General features: G+C 33.4%; 1 protein-coding gene across 3 annotated transcripts; it reads left to right on the top strand.

Annotated features, from left to right (window-relative positions):
* Positions 1–3,052: 3,052 nt before the first annotated feature.
* On the top strand, positions 3,053–23,004 carry LOC116340353 (zinc finger protein sens). Of its 3 annotated transcripts, XM_031766819.1 has the most exons (7): positions 3,053–3,123; positions 3,275–3,682; positions 14,234–14,414; positions 15,073–15,255; positions 15,463–16,166; positions 18,961–19,111; positions 22,314–23,004. In XM_031766819.1, the coding sequence occupies exons 3-7, from the start codon at positions 14,243–14,245 to the stop codon at positions 22,580–22,582; spliced, it is 1,479 nt and encodes a 492-aa protein (XP_031622679.1). In that variant the 5' UTR covers positions 3,053–3,123; positions 3,275–3,682; positions 14,234–14,242; the 3' UTR covers positions 22,583–23,004. The 3 variants fall into 3 exon arrangements, with proteins under 3 accessions (XP_031622679.1, XP_031622678.1, XP_031622677.1); XM_031766818.1 differs by having other exon boundaries at positions 3,092–3,682; XM_031766817.1 differs by lacking the exons at positions 3,053–3,123; positions 3,275–3,682 and adding an exon at positions 13,904–14,118.
* The last annotated feature ends 160 nt before the right edge of the window (positions 23,005–23,164 follow it).

Raw genomic sequence — 23,164 nt, 5'->3', positions numbered from 1 at the left:
GTTTATGTATAGTTTTGGTCCGACAAATTATTTTTGTGTATATTTTTTTTATGCATCGGAACGAAAGAAAGACAAACAAACAAAGAAAAACAAAAATCGGAAGAAGAGATAATAATGATTTGTTTGCACATGAAAATGCCAAAATATTATTCTACCAAAATTTGGGTATTTCTTCCGAGAGAAATTCTTGCCATTGGTAATAATCCGATCAAGTGCAAAATCTATTCGTAGCAAATATATTCGCAGTTAATATATTTCTTTATAACTTTATTCTCTGCCATGGCAGCGAGACAAAGAGAGAATTTATGATGGTCAACACTGTGCAGTACAGTTTTTTATGCATACCCCAATTTTGTTAGACAATAACTCTTTTAATAAGTGCTTTTTTCTCATTTAAATGATTTCATAACTACATAAAACACAGACGAAAATGTGGAAAGCGATATCGAAAGAAATTCATTGAGAAAACCAAAAAAAAAATTGTTGCGATAGAGAGAAAGAGAGCCGAAACAAACTCAAATGAAACCGAACCACATGCTTATTGTTGCCAAAGCAGGTATATCTATTATCGTGAATTGTTCATAGTTGTTTATTTATATATTTGTGATGTAATCAGACAAAATTTCATTCATGCTTTGAGAAAGACAGTGTTTTGTCATTTGGTTTGTCAGTTGCCATCATCTTTTTCACTCTATTGAAGAATACAATTGAAAATGCATACATTTTCACTTCTCCATGCATTCAAAAAATGAAACGTTCTTAGTATGCTACAGCAGCATTGCTCGGGACACTTCCTGTTGTATATTGATAACCATAAAAAAATGACTAAGGTACTTGTAAAACTTTGTTCAGTCTCAGTTTTCGCCAAGTTAGAACTATTGTTCTTATTGCACTGTATGTTTAAGTATGTCTATTGTTTTTGGTAATATACTCCAAAAACATCTTCGAACAAAAAAAAAGAGAAACTTGAAGTGTATTAACACTTAACGGCAAACGTGTGCGGGGAAATTCCCACCTTAAGCCAATTTCTTATGTTCTTCTTTCTCACAATGTCTACAACAATCAAAGAAAAAAAAAAACGATTCGACTGCAACGGCAATTTGCATTCATTGACAAAACAAAAATATGATTGAAATTGTTTTTTACCTTTATATACTTGTTTGTTTTGGCTAAATATGAATAAAGAAAGATAAAAACTATTGCTATTGATTTAACTTCGTTTTATATCTCTTCGAAACTACTACATTTACTGAGCTTCCATAATTTTGTGCCGAAAATAAAATATTACTGTACATAATCTGGTGTATAAATACATATAGATGATAAAGGGACTTATCTCCTAATTGGAATCACTTTTTTTAGTCTTTTTTTTTATCCAAGTTTCAGTTTTTTTTTTCAAATCTTACATACTTAATTTTCCCCTCAACTTTTCATTATATTCTAGTGATCGAAAAGATTTCAAGGCACATTTTCATATTATTTTTCATCACTGTCAGTAATAAGCAATTTTCATCATGTTCAATGGTGCATATCACGATCAACAGCATCAATGCTTGAAACAAACTTCCTATTTCATTTTCTTTGAAATAAAAATGCAGCAGGTACATGAAAAAACATTGTTCTCTTTAAATTTTGGCCGAATGAAGAACTATAGTTTTATTGGCCCGTATATTTGACTATGTCTATTGTTTTAAGTGATATGCTCCAAAAAGATGCTTAAAAAAGGAAACTTGAAGTGTATTATCGCTTAATGGTGTGGGGAATTCCCACATCATAAGCCAATTTCTTGTTTTCGGTCTCTTTCTCTTTTTAACTTTCGGTGAAATGGGAAAGAAACCTTTGGGCTATTCATAAATTTAAATACGTTTCCTTTTTTTTTGCATGTGATTAGACAAATCCGAATGGCGACAGACAGATCATAAAACTTCATGTAGTAGATTTCCATTCACAAATACCTATTCGTTCATAACCTTTGACAAAATTCTGTTTTCGCACATATTTACGCACCCATTGAACTTTTTTTTTCACCAATATATGAATGAAATACAGTGTTTTGACAGGCCTTTGTTCTTGAGGCCGAAGATTTTTTTTTTCTTCATCAACATTGGTTAAAGGTTCGCTTTGCTAAGGATTTATTGATTATTGTTTTTTTTGCCAACATTTTATTTGAGATACTTTGAACTGAACAAAATTGTTAACCAGGGAATGCCATCAGATGAATCAATGTGATGGTTTTATCAGAAAACATAAAAAATGAATTTATCGGAATCTTGAAAAATAATGTAGCAATAAAAACTTTTTACTTCACTCGCAAAATCATGCCATACCAATTACCAAATCGATCAATTTTGGAAAGGATTTTTATGAATTGCAATTAATTTTCAGGAAATGTGGACAGTCTATGAACGCGCATAAAATCAAATATCATAGAAATTGGTAGAGTCAACAAATTAAAATGCAAAAGTATTCGATCGTGTGCATAGTTTGTTTTTGGTTTGTCTGTAATTGGCGATTCAAAAACAAAATTTCAATATGTAAACACGCGCCAATACATTAAAGACAACGGGAGCAGCTTTTTTCCGATGGGTTCCCACTTCGATTACAATGCATTAAAATGTCAGTGTGTTCGTGGTTTATTTGGCTTTTTGATTGTTATGCATGCTGTTTCTGCATCGACGAAGAAACAGAGACAAAAAAAAAATGTTCAAAGAAACTGAAAGAAGCAGAAATAAAAGAAGCATAAAAATTGTACTGTAAAACGTAACAGTACCCATTGCGATTCCTTTCTCAGTTTGGCTCTGCTATCTCTCTGCTTTGTTTCTCTCTTTTTCTCTTTCGTTGTGCATGCACGATCCTTTTTTCAGTTGGTTTCTTGTGTTGTTGTGTTTGCATGTACCTCTGTTAACTGCTGTTGTTGGTGCTTACTGTGTTTGTGATCCAATCCATATAATGTGTATTAAGTATGTTATATGAATGCTTTGGGCTCTCTCGCGCGCTCTGTGTGTTGAACAAAACACAACAATGTGATGTGTATGCTCTTGACGTGCCGAGTACGCTCCGTTTTGAAATTCAGTCAGGTGCGAGACACCAAAGCAGACGGTCGTTCTTTTTTCCAAAATAGTTGTATGCTCTTCACTTGGTTCATTTTTGTTCACACACATTCAATAAAAAAGCACATCCACCAAAATCACATTTTTCGATCGTTACATTAAAACAAATTTTCAAAGATTTTTTTAAAGGATTTTAAGTGTATTTTTTTCTTCATTTGCTGAAGATCAACATCGAAGGATCAAATCAACGTGTGATATTCGATGAGTTTAAAACATTATTAAGTTTAAAGGTGTACCGGAATTGACAACGAAAAAAAATTTAAATAAATCTTGCACCAATCGAACAAATCATCGACACGATCGTCCAAATGTGATAGATGGAAAACAATGTTTAATTTTGACCAATAAAAAAACACTTTTGAAACATTGTGTGATGAAGTATGCATAGACAAAATATATCGACCATAAACTAATTTCCGTTTTTATTGTCAAAAATCGTGCCATTTCAATAAAATAATATAACGGGAACGATCACCAGCGAAGAGATTGGCCAATAAACAGCAAATAGTCTTTAAAAAAAGAGACTTTTTAGTGAATCATCAATATAAAAAAAAGGATCATCAAACACACCGGTAAGTCGAAAAAAAATCTTTTTAAATCATAGAAGTGATCTGTGTTCGTTAACTGATTGAGCCGACGGGAGATTTTTTCTCAATTCATTGGCTTCAATCAATTAAATCCTTTTTGTCACTCTGCTTGACCGATTGATTGTTCAATTTACATTTGCTCTTTTTTTATTTCTCAAACGATGTTCACTTATCAATACCTCATACCGTAAGATTAGACACAAAAACGGTTTTAAAATCTCATTTTCATTTTTTTCTTCTTCATTCAACGTGAGCTCATTTATTTTTCACTCAACAAAAACTGAAACACTGTGTATACATTGATGAGATCGCATTAATTTTGGAAATTAAAATGCACATTAGCTTAACCAGAGAGAAAAGTAAAAAAAAATATGACAAAGAAAAAAGATAAAAATGAGTGAGCTAGAGAAAGAGAGATCGATCGCCAGCCAATCGGCCAAGCTGTTCGACGAGTTGGTCAAGGAGAGAGAAAAATGCGGAGAAAGAACTTAAAACGGTTTGTTCAAAAGAGATTAAACCACCTGCCACAATCAATTTTTTTCTCAATTTTTGTTGCTGCTTGTGTCTCGTGTCATCCACAAGAGTCAATGGTTTTTATTTTCTGTTTATATCGATCGTATATTTTTTGTTGTTGTTTGTCGATCATACGGCTTGTGCTTTTCTCACTCACTGTGGCCAGTTTTATGTTTAATAATCCTTTTTGTCGTGTTCAAGCGGAATTTTTTTTTTTTTTTTACACGGTTTAATTTTGTTAAGCATTTGGCTCGAGCCGAAACCAATGCGCTTTGATTTGATTTATTTTTCTTCTTCTTCTCTTCGTCATAATGCTGCGATAAAAGCTGTCATAAAATCGGGCACGTGCGACATCCCAGTGCAAAAGCAAAACGCACACGCACAAACAATCCAAACCAAACGAACAAATATGTAATACAAAAACAAAATAAATTGCCGAGAGTTAATTGCGTGTGCTCTGAAGACGATTGCATTTGCAGCCGTTCGATGTTCAATGTGTAACAATTTTTAAATTATAGTTTTGATCAATTTGGCTTTTATTTTTTGGCAAAAATTTCTGAGAATTTTGTATTTCACATCTTTTATCCAGCCACGGAATGTGAATCATGTGCATATGTGTTTTTATTTTTATTTTGTGACAGAAAACGAAAGTGAATTATCTAACTTGGATGCGCTTTTCATAAGATTTTTTTTAACGATAATTAATGAATTTAATTTAGCATTTTTGATTTCCGCAATGTTGAATTGATAAATGAAATTTATCATTGAAATGATTGAAAGTGAATTTTGAGTTGAACGACGGAAAACACAAAACACATAGCTAATTAACACAGATTTGGAGCATATGTGAAACGTAAATATTTGTCAAACGAAAGTTAACCGATAGCCAAAATATTTCCGGTCATTTTGAAATTAGTTCATGTGTGATCAATTTCAGCTTCCAAATAGATCAATTATTGGCTGATTGAGAGTGAAACACTATTTTGTTTTGTATTGACATAAGACAGAGAAAGTGTGGTCAGTTTTGCGTAAATCGCATAAAAAAAGAGCAAACAGCAAAAAGATGACACACGGTTCTTAGTTAGACATTTGTTTGAACTGCGACGTAAAGCTCGGTGCGTGAGTTTGTGTGAGATACGAGTATGTATGACATGTATGAGCATCGTAGATCATTTGCTGAATATTAATATTTTTGGATTTGTTTTGTGCACACAATGTTCCGAACTTATTTAGTTCCGTTTTTTCCGGTCTCATTTTGTATGAGACAGAATAAAAAAAAAACAAATGAAAACGAAGAAAACAAAACAATAAAAAATAAATTCAATTCATCGGTCGTTCTCATGGCAAATATTTGTTTTACATTGTCTTTGACACGGAAACAAAATGCTCCATAGAGTATTTCAATTGCATCTATTTTAATTTAAATTTGAATGAAGTGTTTGTGATGCACATTGCCCAAAGATGGGTTATAAGTAGAAAATCTATTCATATTCTTCGTGAAACCAAAGAAAGCAAGAAATTGGACGGCGAGTACATTTTAAAGCAAAGATAAATACGACATTTAAAAGAAAAAAAGAATCATTGTGCCGTCTTCGTGATGAGGGCCAATATGAGTCAAGAATTGAGTGGACAATGTATTGCAACTGTTTCAAGTGAGATCTATTGTTCATTTTAAAATTCAATATGCACGGCACAGTTTGGTCATCGCGTTTTTTTTTTTTGTTTCTTCTCTTCTCTTCAAAAAACCATCTTACCTTAGCAATATTATGAGCAATTGTTGTGTATCATCTTGTGTCGCTTTGTTACAAATATCAGACATGAATGTGTCAGATTTTTGTCGCGCGACTTCTTCCGTGATGCATTCGATGCATATTAACAATTCATTGTGTAACCGAAGTAAATAAAAGGACATCAAATCAGAAACAAAAAAAAAAAAATACAAACAAAACATGGCGACAGACAAACAAACTACACACCATTTGGTTCATATTGAGCGTAAAATAAATTCAAACAGACAATATACAATTAAGACAGATTTCCGATGATGGGAAACAATCACGAAAGGAACTAAAGGAATGGCCTAATGAAGTGGAACGCATACATACAATAGATAAACAAATTGGAGTGAAGGAAATGCACAACAATGCACATATACAAATTTCAACACTTTCAATTTTCAATTCGTTGTCAGTTTGTTTATCGTCGACTTCTTTCTTGAGCTCTGGCGTCCGTGCCATATGTGAATTGATTTCATTTCTCAATCGCTTGTTGTGTTACCACTTTTATTGACAATGGGTTTTGTGACAGGAAGCACCAATAAATTCCGTGGCTCGTTTGTGTCCATTCCAATCAATGAAACGATCATTTACACATTTGCGTGCATCAATACCAAAACCAAAGCAAATATAAATCAATTGTAATTGAAATTGTTTTATTTCTCTATTTCTACTATTTTTCAATTCATTAATTGGAATCATGTTCACATAAAAGCTGAACAAAATCCCATTTCTTTTTCTCTCACCTAATATTAAATCGTCGATTATCTCCACCACTATCTAAACGATTGTCATACACTGGTCAAAATAATAAACCAATATATCCGTGTCTGTTGTGCTTTTAACTTCGTCAAAATATCCCAAGAACGTCTTTTTTTTATTTTGTTCTCATCGCTATCGCATTTATCGCGACGATTTTATGTATGTGGGAATATGTTAATAGTTGCGTGCTTGGTTATTATTACCCTTATGCTACATTTCCGAATACCCCTACCCCTTGCAAATGTGGTGGTTAGTGATTCGAAAAACGTACTTTGGTATGGTGAAAAAAAAAACGAAGAAGAACATTCACCAAATTTATTACTTCCACCCTCATTTCAATTTTATCGAGTACAAATGTTTCACACGCGTTCATGATTTTCAACCAAATTAAACTGTTCGTTAAAATGACGATTATTGCGCGAAATGTAACGAACTTTTTTATGCTTTTTCTTCGTTTAGCTTGGAAATGAAAAAAGGGGCACATTTGTTTGAATTGTTTAACGAACTTTTTAATTGAAAATGATGCATGCAAGGGATGGAAATTATCAATTGGATTTCGTTATATTAAAATTGTTTTTGGTTAATAATATTTTTGGAAAAAACTTCAGTCAAACATTTTTGTCTCAAAATTATTTTTGATATTTTTGCGCAATTCGAGTCGTAAATAAAATTCAGAAATCAATTCGTTTTTTTAATTACTTTAACAATCAAAATATAAATCATTTTTTCGAACGTCACGACCAAAACAAATGCAATCCAATAATTTCGAATAGATTGCTGGTGCTATCATTTGGTTCTGTTCTCCCTTTACTTCACATATTTATTTATCAGTTAATTAATTTAATTTCCTTCATTGTATTGAATACTCTCCCTTTGTCACACTTTGAATATGGATTGACATTTCAAAAACATGACCGGTCGTTCAAATACAAAAAAGTCCCATATTTGATTTTTACAGCACGATTTGATGCAACGACGGAAAAAAATAAAACGCAACTATTATCTAATTACATTGGTCATTTGGTGTGTGTGTGTGTCACTCGTGTGCTTTCATTTCCAAAACGAAAAACCAAATCCTTTTCCCCATTTTATCGGAATTACGTGCTTTAATTTGCTCTTGTCTTTTATTCTTGTAATAGACGTTGTTATTAAATTGTCGTTGTTCGTAATTTAATCAATTTGATGGTTTTTGATATCTTAATTGGCGTACTTTAATTTAAAAACGATGCACAATTTCCAGTTTTCACCTTCAAATAATCATAACAAAGCCGACCGCGCTCAATGAGCGCGAGGGGAAACGAGTTGTCGAAGCGATAAATCGACAAACAAAGCGGTCATCATCGTTGTTGTGGTCGAAGCCATCGTCGTTGTTCCCCTTGCTCGTGCATTTAATTTGTACGAAAAAGAATGAACTTCAATCTTAAACCAAAGCATTTCATTTGTTCTTGGTCACCATTCAGTTACATTTTTTTGGTGCTTTTTTTACAATTCTCTTCATTCTGTTGGCTGAAAATCGGTGTTGCGTGCAATGTGAATACACAACACGCTTTGTGCATTGATGCAATACAAAAATGTTTGTTAAATAAGTAACAAATAGTTGGCACTCGCCGACTGGCTCGTGGATCGTGTGAACCAAGTGGGATATATGCATACGTTCTCTCACTGTATATTTTTCTCATCATTTCTCATTTGTGGGAAGATACGGTGGGGACAAAAACCAATTCATTTTAAAAGCCAATCGAATGGCTGACTTTTTGAAATTAATGTGCACTTCTTCTTCTTATTTCAAATGAAAATCCAACAAACATATTCATAAATTATGAATTCGATTCATCAAATAGCGATTTTCGAATACAATTTGCATAATGATTTTTCTTTATACCGTCAAGCGTGCACACAAATCGAAATTGTGAGTGTTGTGGATTTGTTTTTTTTTAATAAAGTTTCTGTCGCGATATGCTCCAATGATTTTGATTGCATTTTATCATGTTTTGATGAAGCACGTGTGCGACAAATCATCATCATCCACGATAACAATCGCATCGATAAAATGACACAATGGACAGAATAAAATGGACGAAACTAGTGCGAATCCATTTGAAATTGGATCGCTTTATCATTTAAGTAAATTGCCACTTGATTATTATTCCATGCATTTTCCATTACTTCATTTCAATCGTATTAGATGTTTAATTAGTATTCATTTTAATATAAACGGTTCCAGCAAAGAATGGCATAAGAATAAAAATTGAAATATAATGAAAATAGTAAGTAATTTTTGCGATGGCATTGCATTGAAAATGGTAGTGGAATTGGCAGTGAAAAAGACCGTTGCAGCAGGAATAGCAGATGATACAAACGAAAATAGTTATTTAGCATTTTGTATTCGCGTTCGAAACAAGTGTCATATGGCCAAACGGTCAGTCACTTGTCTATTTAATTGCAAATTACCTAGTGAAACCAAGTTGCTTTCCGGCCAACTTTATGACCAAGGTCAGTTTGTGTATACGTTGTCTCTTTTTACCATTCGATTTTAACGCAGCCCAAATTGGCGAGTACGCGATCATGAACGCACACACACACACACACACACACACACACACACACACACACACACACAAGATTGGTACGTGCCAACTTGTAACCTATAATTGCATTCAAATATTTTCATCGATTCTGTGTGTGCTATAGCTCCGTTCATCAAAAATGTTCACCGCATTTTTATGCAAGATAATTGATCACACAAGCTGACCGACCGAGCAAGGATACACCATTCGAATGGGTATCGTATATGTTTGTGTGCGCGTTCGCACATTTCTGAAATCGCTTAATTTTTACATCCGACCTGACCATTCCAATCCCAAACCAGTCGGGCGTTGTTGTCATACATTTTTTGTGTTTGTCTCGTTTTTCCCCCTTTTTCTGTTTTACTTCTTTTTCGTTCGACTTTGTTTTCAATTAATCGGTCAATTTTCATGTAGCTGTTGTTACACTTGCTACCAATCGACCAAGATCGTACAGCGGCACATTTTGTCGCCTTATATTAAAGTACGCATAATGTAACAGCTAAAAACGAAACGAACGAAAAAGCGATGAAAAAAGCAATACATGAAGGAGCATAAATGTCTAAAATAATTCAAAACAGCTCATCATACAGTAATATAAGCATATTTTGTGTCCAGTTTTACTTCATTTTTTGTGAATGTATTGGATCTCGATTGCTCACACACGAAATCATCTCTCTCTCTCTCTACCTCTCGATACTCTGAACACAATGTTTGCATATGCTCAAGCAACTGTGTGCAATCGCATTTAATTACACAATATTAATTTATATATTGTTATATCCAGGTGATATTCACTTTTTCTTTCTTTTAACACGGTTTTTCGCTTCATTCTTGATCATCCATTTTTGCATGTTCAGATGTGCGCACGCACGTATTCGCATACATAAACATCAAACAAAATCATATTACAGATCTCTTTTTTATATGTATAAACACAATTGTTCAATTGACTATGCATTAACAAGATGTGAATATCCGTTAAAATGCTACTATTTATTTATTCATTTCAATTTGCAATGCATTATTCATAATATCGATCATTTGGTTTTTGAGATCAAAATCATATCTACCAACAATCCATTACTTGAGCTGAAACAAGCGTTGTTAGCTTGTTTGTTACTGGCTAGGGTCAGAAGTGTGACCAACACAAGCATTTTCTTTAAGTTTACTCTTTAATTTTAAACCAGCTTCCAACGATATAAAAAGCGCTCAAAGGGATAGCGCGTTACGTTTTTTTTTTTGCCAACCTGTTTTTACCAACAATCGAGAAATAAGTTTTTGTCGACCGATTAGACAATATAACCCATTTTCGTCTATTGCCAAACAATCGCATATTTTTTCCGCCGATTGCTTCAGTAAATATGTTTAATTTTCCGAAAAAAGAATGCGAATCATCACAGATGACAATATTTACATGACTTACTTTGCAAAATTACTCAGCTTTTTGTAAAGAAAAAGGGAATTTTGTGGGCTGAGAATGTGAAATAGGGCTGGATTTGTATTTGTGTACAAGTTCAATTTTATTAATACCCCCAAGTAAATGTAATAGCATAAATTCAATTCTTCTTGTATTAATGGATATTTAAATTCAAAATAATTGATATGGAATAGCATAATTGTATGTATGGCACGTGTGCACGATCACTATACTAGACATTCCGACACTTGCATGCAAAATAAAAAAAAAACAACAAAAGGCCATAAAAAAGACAATATTTTACAGAGCCGTTAAGATTGTCAGCACAAAAAAAAACCAGAGCACATGCTAACTGTGAAGAGCAAGTAATTTTCGGTTTCATTATTCGGAGTTAAGATCGAGTACAAGTACACAAAAAAACGGGCGAAAAGAATGCGTTATGCGCTTCAGGTTGCTTTGTGCGTGTGACTCTGTTGACAAATTAAAACTGTCCAAATTATTGCATGTGTAGCCTCGATCAACACTTTTTGTTTCTATGGATTCTCTTTTTTCAACCAGTTTGTGTATGTGTCATTTCGTCGGTTTGATTGTTTCATTTTTTTTTACATGCAAGTTTGTATGTGTGTCTCTGATTTGGGCTCCTTCATTCAAGTGCAATGCAGCAAAAAGCGACAACAGCATGCATTTCATGCGCTTAAGTGTAAGCAATTAACTTCACTTTCAATCAATTATCAGGCATCCAATTTTGTGAATCGATTTCTTTTGTTACCCTGAGTACGTCTCCACAAAATGACACAAACACTCCAATTATATTGTTTGTTTTTCTCTTAATTTTTAACACAAATTGTACAATCTCAATCTTTGACACGGATCAATGGTTCCATACATTGAACGACCGATCAATGTTATTGTTTTTGTTTCATTCGCAAAAAAAATAGTCAGCAGTTAAAAAAAAAACTATGCAAAATGAAAGGATGAAGGATTTTAATGAAAGAATTTCACAAGTTTTTGTGACACAATTTGAAATGAATCGAAAAACAACTGACATCTGTGACCAAAAACTCAATATCAACTCGATATTAAGCAATCGTTTTTGGATAGATCAAAGGCAAATCTTTTGCTTTTCGTTTTGCTTCACCAAATAAAACCAAATCAACTTCGAAATCTAATTCATTGATCCCAACAGTAACACCATTAGACAATTCAATTAATTGCATACCACCCGTGAGTGTAATTATTCAATTCGTAAGTTTGGTGCAAAAAAGTAGACACACACCTCTTCTCTCTTCTGTCGCTAAAGATTTTTGATCCACAATGGTAGACGGATTAAAAGCAAAACAAAATACGGTTTTTACAATACAATTGTTCGAATTCACGTTAGTTTTCATAGTTGCGTCTATGTTAAAAAGGAAATAAAAATTCAGATTTTCAAGCTTAACTTCTATTGTAATTAGTGTATATCGAGACGGTGATGGAGAATTGCATGCCACAGCGAATAGAGTGAAGTCTTAAAAATGTCATTTTCGATGCATACGTATTAAACAAAACTATTGATTAATAGAAAATGGATGGAATGGGGGTTTTTGCGTGTGTGTGTGTGCAAGTGAGGTAAATAGATATAGTCAGTGGAAAAAAAATCGCTGTGTTTCCTTGCCCGAAACGAAATTGGAGTGCGATTGAAAGACGGATCAAAAGTTGAATATTTTACTTAAAGTCGTTGTGAATCTGCTTAACGATTGTCAATGGTTTTTTTTTTCATTCTCTCACCTCTTTGAGTCTTCCTCATTGGGATTGCCATTTTTTTCGTGTTGTGTATATTACCGCGCTTTATTGTTGTTGTTTTTTTCTCACTTCTCGCACACTGGTCGCGTTTGTGTGCGTTGTGTAATCATATTTGCTAACAGTGAGATTACAGTGACTTTGGGCTTTTGTCTCCGCCCATTGTTTACATATTATTTTCGAAGGTAGAGAAATCTACCTCTCTATTTATCTGCCCATGTATTGTCGGTGTTGTTGTTGTTATTCGTTTATATATATATTTTCTGTTTATTTGATCTCAACACCTCACCATTAAGGCACCTCTTTCTATTGATTTTCGTTTGTTTTTATTTCGTTCGTCTTTATTTCGAAATGAAGAGCAAAAAATTTGCGTCAAAAGAGAATTGATTGTTTCGGAAGAAGGCTGTTTCATTAGAATCTCGCACAGATACTTCATTTTTTTCACAATTCATGCGTTTTTTTCTTTATTTGCCTCAAATTGTGACGAGTTTTCGCTTCAGTAACAAATTGGATTCATTCATTTGCAATTTGCTGGAAGAGAAAATAGAGTTCTCGCAATATAATTGTATTTGCTTTATTTTACCGTTACGTGTCGCATGGTGTGTATATGTGTGTGAAATTTGCCAACATGCTTATTTTCTATTCGTCGAATCCGATCACATTACAATTTTTTTTTTTCTGGTATGTGTATGAATGAAGGCAATCTTCTGCTCAATTCGCACTAAACGTACACTCCAAAGACAAAAGAATTGTAAACATTTTTTTTTACTTAGTCAGAAAAACAATATCATGGTTATTGAAAAAGTTTTTAGAAAACAAAAAGTTTCACATTTATGAAGGAACATGTTTTGCACTAGAATAGACGGTGAACCAAATGAATCACACATATTTAATAGGTGTCACACACAAGTACATCAATTGATTGGCATTTTCCATTTTTTTTTTTTGTGGTGACAGCGCAAAATTCAGTGTGGTGAAACCATATATATTGGCATTATCGCTAATGACAACAACTTATCGAGAAAAGTCTTTGACCCATTGACGTAATTCTACAAAGAACACCAGATTGCAATCGAACCCATTTGCATTTAATTATAAAAAACAAAATGATGAAATATACTCCCTCCATTACAAAAAAGTATACATATCAAAGGAGCGAAAAAATACTATATCCACAAAAATCTTACACGCGTATCACTGAAAAAAATAAAGATCGCGAACAAAAAATGTGTGCTTCTCTTTCATTGGCTTTGAGCTTGAAATGTGTGTAAAAATATCCATAAAAAGTATCGATGATTTGAACAATCGACACGTGTGTCTGTGAGGCGAAAAAAAACACACAAATGATTTCATCATTCGTTTCAACGTTTGCGTTCTGACTTCTTGCGTCCTCTTGATTTGTTTTTTTTTTATTGTATCTTTGCTTCGCTGAACATTTGGCATTCACTGTCATTACACGATCGACAACGTACCATCTACTTTATACGGCACAAAGCAAAAGTGATTTTAATTAAACAAATCATTTGGCGTACAGGTGAATCGGCCGAAATGAACGACACAGATCATTTATCACTTTATATTTTATCTCTTTGGGCGCAAATTAGCAAAGTAAATTACACTATATTACAAACCGTACAAATTGATTGAACGACTTTTGAATTTTAATTTAAAATCGAATTTCGCTTGAAATTAATCAAATTTATTCTTTGTAAATTTTTAATAGATTTCTGATATGGCCCATTTATCGCCACCGCCATCACCACCGAACACATTGCCATCGGTTACATCAAAATTACTAAACTATCCAAACATTATGAATGGATTAGAAAAATTAAACTTTCCATTGGCAACGTCAGCACTTCGTGCCAATCTCAACACAGCGCTACAAAATAAACTCAGTCAAGGTAAGTCATTAATATCATTTTTACGGGTGTTTTTTCATTAAAAAGAAATAAGAAAATTGACCGACAACGTTAAAATGGAGTTGAGAAAACAGAAGAATTTTTTTGTCGGGCTTTTCATCTGAATTCAGTTTGTATTTTTTTTAGTTTTTTGTTTTAGTTTTTACTACGAACTCATTACAATATTCTTTATTCAACATTTTTTTTCATTTTGTACCTCTCGGTATGAATTCATTCATGAATTTCGTTTACAAGGAATTCTCAGATTGATGTTTGGTACATGCACTGAGCCTGATTATCGTTTGCCACACATTTTCGGCACTTTTTATTTTCCACACTTGTTTCATATCCGGTGTTAAAAACAAAACTAGAACATAATAAACGAGTGGCGTCAGCGTACATTTCGTATGCACTGAACAATACTGATTGTTTGACCATTTGAGGTTAAAATCTTTATTCTTATATCCTTTTGTTAAAGTCGAAAATTTTCTTCTTTTTTCTTTTAGTTTCCGTATTCGTTCTCATTTTTTCTTCTCTTTTTTTTTGTGTGTGTGACTTTCGTTTATTCTATTGCTATCACCATTCAGATATAATACTAATGAACTATTGAATATTTCATTTTTACAAAAATCGTTTTGTTTTCATTTTGCTGTAAATCTAGATTTTTCATTACTTTACAATCCGCTGATTTATCCAAACTCATTATTCTGGCCGCCAACATTCTTTCTGCCATATCAAAATGCAGCAGCTGCAGCTGCCGTTGCCGGTTTGACAGCATCACCCGAATCACCAAATTTAAGTAATCATCGATACACATTGACACCAGAAAAAGACGATGCAGCCGGTAAGTTGATTAAGCGAGTTTTGTGTTTTAGTCTTTTTTTTTTAATTCACATGTTGATTAAGAGAGATTTTCGTATATAATTTTTTCTCATTATTCGAAAATCAATTGAAAACAGAAAAAAAATATTATCGCTTTAATTTATAAACTTTTATGCATTTTTAAAATCTTCAACAACGAAAAAAAACCTCTCCTCTTTTCAACTTTCAGAAATCGATGAAGATGAACCATTGAATTTATCAATAAAAGCAAATCGATCGAATTCGAATGCGATTATTTGGTCGCCGGCCAGTATTTGTGAAAAAGAATCGGCGGCCGAAGGTGTTATGCCATCAATTAAAGTCGAATTAGATCAGATCAAATCGGAACATTTACATAATCAAACTGTAGGCAATTCATCGTCGTCATCATCGTCAACGTCATCAATTTCATCGTTGCGCACGCCACAATCGTTGCCAATTCAGGAACTATTTGAAAAAGCACATGCCACTGGTATTTCAGCTGATTTTCTACAAAAATTACAACGAAGAACGAATGATACAAATGGTACGTTTCCATCATCGCTAACACAAGCAGCAGCTGCAGCCGCCGCTGCTGCGGCCGCTGTACAAGCCGCAACAAATACCACCGAATTTCTATCACATCTACACAAACAAGCTGAATTTGATTTGATTGCAAAAAATCATTTAGATCTCTACACGGAAAATCTTCTCAATTCCAACGAAAATCTACGGAATAACAATGAAAAGCTACGGAATGCAAATTTACAAAATTACAACAACAATAACAACGACACAACATTGAACGATGCCAACACACTAAATAATACACATATCAAAAATACCATCAACAAAAGCGACGGACCAAAGAATTCACGCAGCATTGAAGGCAATAGGATGCAAAAATTGTTTCAGGTGAGTCACATCAGCGATGCTGTTTTTTTTTGTTCACCGAAATTTAGAATTTTAAATAAAAAATTAACAGAACAGAAATATTGACAGCAAATCCATATAATTTTCGGTTGGAAATTATGTTAATTGCAATCGATGAAAAATATTACTTCTCGGCATTTCTCTAAAGAAAACCATTTTGAATTTTATGAAAAAAATAGTAAAATTTCACCACATTTTCTATTCGCTGAGGTTTTCTAATTTAAAAATGTTTGATAACGACTTTATGGTAACAGATTTCAAGCGAACACCAAAATGATTAGGCGGTACAAATGTCGAATTTTGGACACAGTGACCATTCACTTTCATGATGAACCATCGTACTTCCTTGTGTAAATCATGACGGCAATCTGTTTTCTCTCGTTTTTTTTTCTCTTTCTCTCTGTTTCTCTCTTTGAATCTTTTCCGTAACACAAAAATCATTTGATATGGTCGCGTATAAATTTCGATCGAATGTTCCTATTGAAATCAATAGAACGATTTCATAACACATCGCAACCACATTTAAAAAATGATTGAAAAGAGCAACGAACATCTAATAACAATAAATAGATATGCAACGAAATTTAAACAGAAGAAAAAAGATAGAAACGACGGTTAGGTAATCGGCACTGTAAAATAAATATTAAAAAAAGAGAAAATGTCGAGAGAGCTGCCGAAGAAGAAGAAGAAGCAAAAGAAGAGGAAAAAAGAACTTAAACGTGTTGAATCCTGACGGACTCAATATTAGCAACTGTTAGTAACACATTAGCATTGAAACGAAACAACATATTGCAAGCAATCATTTTTTCTTCCTCTTTTTACCTCTCGTTTTATTGTTGGTCTTTTTTTCTGTCATGTTCCTGTGTTTCTCGTTGTTTCGTTTTGGACGAATGAATATTCCCATTTCGGTGGTTGCTTTTTTTTTGTTGGGCGCGCTCTCAACACCACACATTCAACATCCATATGTTTTAATTTTGTGTGTAACATTATTTTACTGCTCATTTGTTCGGCTCTCTTTCGTATTACATACATTGTCAGACAGGATAGATCGTTTCGTGTGTAAGCGCGCGACATATTTTTTTCTTCTTCTGTATAGTTTTTTAAAAATTGAGAAGCGAACATTTTTGGTGGATACAAATAAAATGAATGGAAAAGAAAATATGGACTCAGATTTGGCTATCAGTGAATATGCAAATGTCATCTAATGTCAAAACTCATGGCAGCTTTTGTTGCCATTCGCTTCGATTTCAATATGCTGAAAATATGAGAGATAGACCTTTGCCATGTAAATTAACTACAACTTTTGATGAGCTCCACATTTTTTGTTTTGTTTCTGCCACGGATTCGATGTCATATATACATAAGATTACAATACGTAAAATGCAATTGTTTATCCGTTCATTGTAACTTATATCTTTATTGCGACAATTAATAATTCATCAAATATAATTTAATCACGTTGCGTGAGTGAATGAGCCATTATTTTTTTGGTGATATTTGATTCAGGTGTTCAAATAAACAGCCGCGCAATATTGTTGTGTGTCATAACATTGGACGGAATCAATTAAAAGAAAAATAATGCAAAATAGCTGTGTTGCGACTAAAAACTATTGCGGCCATAATCAAGTGTATATGCGTGCTCCATTGCTCCCGGTGGCCAATATGTCATTTACTGCGTGTCAATTCAATTTGATTCATTTAGCCATCGATGGTATTATATCATAGGATTATAATCACATTTCCCTTTTGATTTATATTCGACAAAATTTACACCATCTTCAACAAAACTCGATTCGAATTGTATTTAAATGAAATAAAAGTTTCATTTTATCGTTTGGTGTCACGATATTTTCAGTTTGCTTCGAATATAGAGAAATTATGAAACGAAAATGTTCATCCCTACAAAGAAAATGTAATCTGTTAATCTTATTGCATGCAATAAAGGAAAAAAACAACCCCAAATTACATTGTCCATCGTCAATAAATGAGAAACAATCGCATCGACTGAAATTACCAAACAAAATGTATGGACGAAAGAAATAACCGCACCAAAATATGACAATTTCATGTAATTGGATAAATTTGTTTACCAAACTATCAGTATTATTGATGATCTCAAATAACAATTGTCGGTTTTTTTGTGTGATGTGTGTGTGATCGAACGGGGCAAATCGAAATTCTAGATTTATTGTGGTCTTGCCGCAGCCACGCCATTAATAAATTTAATAAATGGTAGATTTGTTACGTAAATTTCAAACGTTTGCTCATAAATATGTCGGTCAAACCGCAACAAAACAAAGTTGGTCATCGATATCCATACAATTAATGAAACTTAGCAGTGAATTATGAACGCTTTATTTGCTTATTAATTAATGGACATTTATTTGTTATTATTGTTGGAGTCGCTCGAATTCTTTTTAACAAATAACAAAGTAATCCATGCCGAATTGAAATCATAACACAAAAATCTCAATTCAATGCTATACTATGGTCTTGTCATATTTTATCAGAGAAACAAAAACTCTTAAAATCACTCAGACTAAACTAATTCCATCAAAAAAGGAAAATCAAATCACAGGCAATCGATCACATTTTTTTCCCTCTTTTATGATTTTTTTATGAATTATTCCGTCGAAATTAGACGACCATAATTTTCTTTCCGAGTTTTGTATTCAATATTTATTTTTAATCGACTTTTGATAGAGTTTTTGTACTTAAAATACACTTTTTCATTCCATCGATTGAAAACTAATTCATTTTTTTATTCTCTTTGCAGTGTAAACAATGCAACAAAACATTTAAGCGATCAAGTACGTTATCCACACATTTGTTGATTCACAGTGACACTCGGCCGTTCCCGTGCGAATTTTGTGGTAAGAGATTCCACCAAAAATCAGACATGAAGAAACACACCTACATTCATACCGGTAAGTAAAGAAACATTTCACAATAACTGAATTTCATTGATCTTAAATTAAAATGGATTAAAAACGAGTATAATAAGACGCATTCAAATCTGCAAACAAAAAAAACCAACATAGATTAATATAGTTTCAAAATGTGCCTAATATAACTTCCACTTTTAAGAATTGCCGCAATTCATTTTGTTCATTTTGATCACATGTACATACTTATTTCATAAAATATTATCTCTTCAAATGCACTTGGCGCATTGGTTGACGATGAAGTTCAAATTATATGCAATGTGGTACAAAGCGTTTTTTTATTAACTTGAAATCATTGTTTGTTCATATTCATTTGTGTTGCCTTTGTTTGGTTATTCTCGATTCGTTCATTGTTCAATCTTAATCGTAATTTAAAGATGCAAGTGCGTTTTCCCTTTGAAATCCACAAACTATTTGGTCAACCGTAAAACGAAGAATAATCACTAGCAAATCACTGTTCATAAAAGTTCACTTTGTGCACATGTGAGGACAGTGTACGAGCCTAGATACCCAAAGCACTGTTAGAAATGAATAGAAAAAAAAGGTGGAATGTCATCAAATGCAAGTTCATAAATCTTATCGTTTTGTGCATATAATTTATGATGTGCACCCTACACTATTCTGGTGCGCACGAATTAAGTAAGGACAGACTCATCAGTTCATTACACCCACCCAGGACGGATGATTAGACATATCAATTGCTTTCGCAATGCAAATAAACACAGCAAATTAAGGCAATACAGACTCTTCTATACAGAGATGAAAAAGAAAACCCAACGCATTCGGAAAGAAACCGCGCACGAGTCATCGTTTTGAAAGATTTCATCTTTGCTTTCCTTTTTTGTACTGCTCGTACAAGTTTTTTTTCTTTCATTTTTCAATGTTGCTCTTTTCTTCTTTCGTGTACTTGCTCGCTCGCTTTTACTCTTGCAAATATAATCCAAATCGCTGAAACGCTTAAGCGGCAAATGTTCATATTATAAATATATATATACAAATAAATGCGTCGCCTTGTTTGACGATGATTTTTTTTTCGCTTCTTGGTTTGGGTTCGTTTGGTTTTGTGTGTTGATTTGATTGTGCATTTTCTCGCGGTACACAATCGAAGCAAATGAAAGAGCGGTACACCGCTGCTTCCATTAGTTAAATATGCCCACAGTTTGAGATTTCATTAAACCGGGCACCGCCGCCGAATCAACCAAGCCAGTGAACAAATGTGCGCTTTTCGCAAATAACCGTGCAAGATGAATGTGCCTGTGTAAATAGTGCATAGACCATGCAATAGAACGAAATCGGCGAGAGAGAAAAAAGTGTATCGCTAACATTGTGGCCAAGAGAAAGACAAAACAGCCGGCTCATTCACAAATAGATATATATATTTTTCAACTGTGTCAACTATTGTTTTCATTGTGTTTTGGAATTCCATTGCATTTGTGGATGCGAGCGCGCGCGCGCACATACAACAATATCAAATAAAATTAATAGAAGTAATTTTTGCTTGTCGTCGTTTTGCCTGCTTCGCATTTCCTTAAACAGAATTTCAAATGCTTTGCAAACCGTTGTTGTTTTTTCTTCATCGTTTTCTTTCTCCGCTATCCTTTCGTTTTATTTCATTTCATTTGCTTTCGCTTGTGATCTCATGTCGTCTTTTATTGTTGACTGTGTGTGTTGTTTTTCTTCTGTTTTGTCCATATCTGATTACCTATAGAAATCGCTGCAATCATTTTGCACTGCACATGGTGGCGCTTTTGAATGTTTTCGTTGTCTTTTTTTGGAACCATTTTCAAAAACTGACATGAATGAACCTCAATTGCTCGAGTGTTTTTGCTAATGTCGCACCGCATTTTTTTCTAATATTTATTGCATGGATGACATTCTTTGACCGATTCACCACTCGAAATTTGCTTTCGGATCTTTTTTTTCTTGTTGTGCTTAGTTTTTCCTGGGCCTTCAATTAGAAAAAAAAAACACACAAGCACACATCTGCATTAACAATTTTGCGATCGTATATTTTCGACTTCGCTTTTTCTATTCCTTATCGGTTTAGTGCTCTCATATTTTTCAGATTGCATTTATCGATGTTGCAATTGTTCTATTCCGCCGTTGCCATTCAATGAACGGCCAGAAGATGCGTTACATTTTGTGTGGCGGTTGCACCATTCTTTGTTTTTAAACAAGAGAGAGAAACGAATATTTTGCAAAATCTTCAACTATCTATTTCGGTCTTTTGATTTTCTTATTGTTATTGTTCATTTTTTGTTTCATTCGACTTTTGTTGTTTTTGATTTTGCTGCTACTGTTTCGATGAGGCTGATGCTGTTTTGCATTGCAATAGATCCATATATTTGAGCATTGAAATAAATTTGCATGCTAAAAAAAGAATGAAACGCCACACCGACTCTATGAGCCTGATCTAGAGAGAAAGAGCGAGAGAGAGAGAGATATATATAAAAGAAAATCTACCGAGATTCAATCGCATCGATAAGCAAATTTTGTCATTCAAACGCGATATACGCAATTGTTGTAATCGGCCACCAAACATACCGTGTATATTAAATTGTAGTCGATTTTGGTTTGTAGCCAATTAAAAATGAATAAATAGAAAAAAAAGGCTACATTGCAACTCAAATAAACATTAAGTTGGCGCTTATCGCTCACTACTTCTCTCTCTTTCTCTCTCTCTATTTCTCTCTTCGGCTTAACTTGTCTATTTTCATCTTTTGTATTTGCGTCGCTGTACTTCTCAAATCGGTTGCTTGGCGCGTATCACAGTAGCCAATATTTAGAGTGAGCGTTCAGTGTCCAAAATCAATCGATAATACCTAGATATGCAATACAATAAATGCTCATGATACCGCACCGCGATTTTAATGTTACGCGCGTACACAAAATTTACGATCGATAAAGATATGAGCGTGTTGGAGGATCGAAGCATCGATACATTTCCATTGGTCGTTTACATAGACTCCCATTGATTTGCTCGATCGATAAAATTATTTACTCCACATAAAATCAGAATCGCAGCATTTGGATTTCTATTTGTTATCATTCGAATCCATTCAAAAGATCAATGGCGTTCAATAAAATGTTTTCATTGAAAAAAAAAAAAAAAAGATTCCGATTCAGAGTGTATTAAAAAGAAAACTAATCCATTTATTTACCTTTTTTTTCATTTTATGTGCAGGTGAAAAGCCCCATAAGTGTGTGGTATGCTTGAAATCGTTTAGCCAAAGTTCAAATCTAATCACTCACATGCGCAAGCATTCGGGATACAAGCCATTCAAATGTGGTTTGTGCGATCGTGCCTTCCAACGGAAAGTTGATCTTCGCCGACACCGTGAATGTCAGCACAAAACTACCGACTCAGCACCCGCATCACCGATTCACGAGCTTGCCAACACCCAATATCTGCCCAATTTAACCGACATGGAAGTGACAAGCAGCTGCCTATAATAATAACAACCAAAATCGCAATCTGCGATGGAAAGAGCGAGAGACGTACATCAACGGGATAAATTCCAATCTTCACTAAAAACAAATGATCCCGACATTTCAAGTTTTTTCTCATGTGGATGAAGAAACAAAAAAATCGTTCGTTATTCAAAGAAGAAACATTAAGTGAAAAGAAGAAGAAGAAGTAGAAGTAGGAAAAAAAAACAAGTAAAGAAATCAAAGTTTCAAGGCTCAAATACCAAAATTAGATGAAAAACAAACGTTCTGAAACATATTTATTTTTGACTAGAACTTAAATAGTTGCCATTGGCGAATGAAGTAATTTCAATTAAGATTTAGAAATATAACGCTCAAATATTCGAAAATCCAAAAGTGGTGCCCAAATAGCACGTGAATGGATTTGTATGAATAAACCAAAAACAATGGAATCTTATTATTTAAATAACAAATTATTATATTAAAATGTCTTTGATTAAAGTTGTTCAGTTTTTTCTTTGCAGTTGAAAAGAATTTAGTAAAAACTAAAAAAAATAAGGAACATTTCTTAAAGTTTAGAAGAAAAAAAAACAATGTACCAACAAA

This window comes from Contarinia nasturtii, unplaced genomic scaffold (genome assembly GCF_009176525.2).
Source record: "Contarinia nasturtii isolate CC-2019 unplaced genomic scaffold, AAFC_CNas_1.1 Cnas_scaffold_630, whole genome shotgun sequence".
Lineage (NCBI taxonomy): Eukaryota > Metazoa > Arthropoda > Insecta > Diptera > Cecidomyiidae > Contarinia > Contarinia nasturtii.
This window is presented reverse-complemented; position numbering and strand designations above follow the sequence as displayed.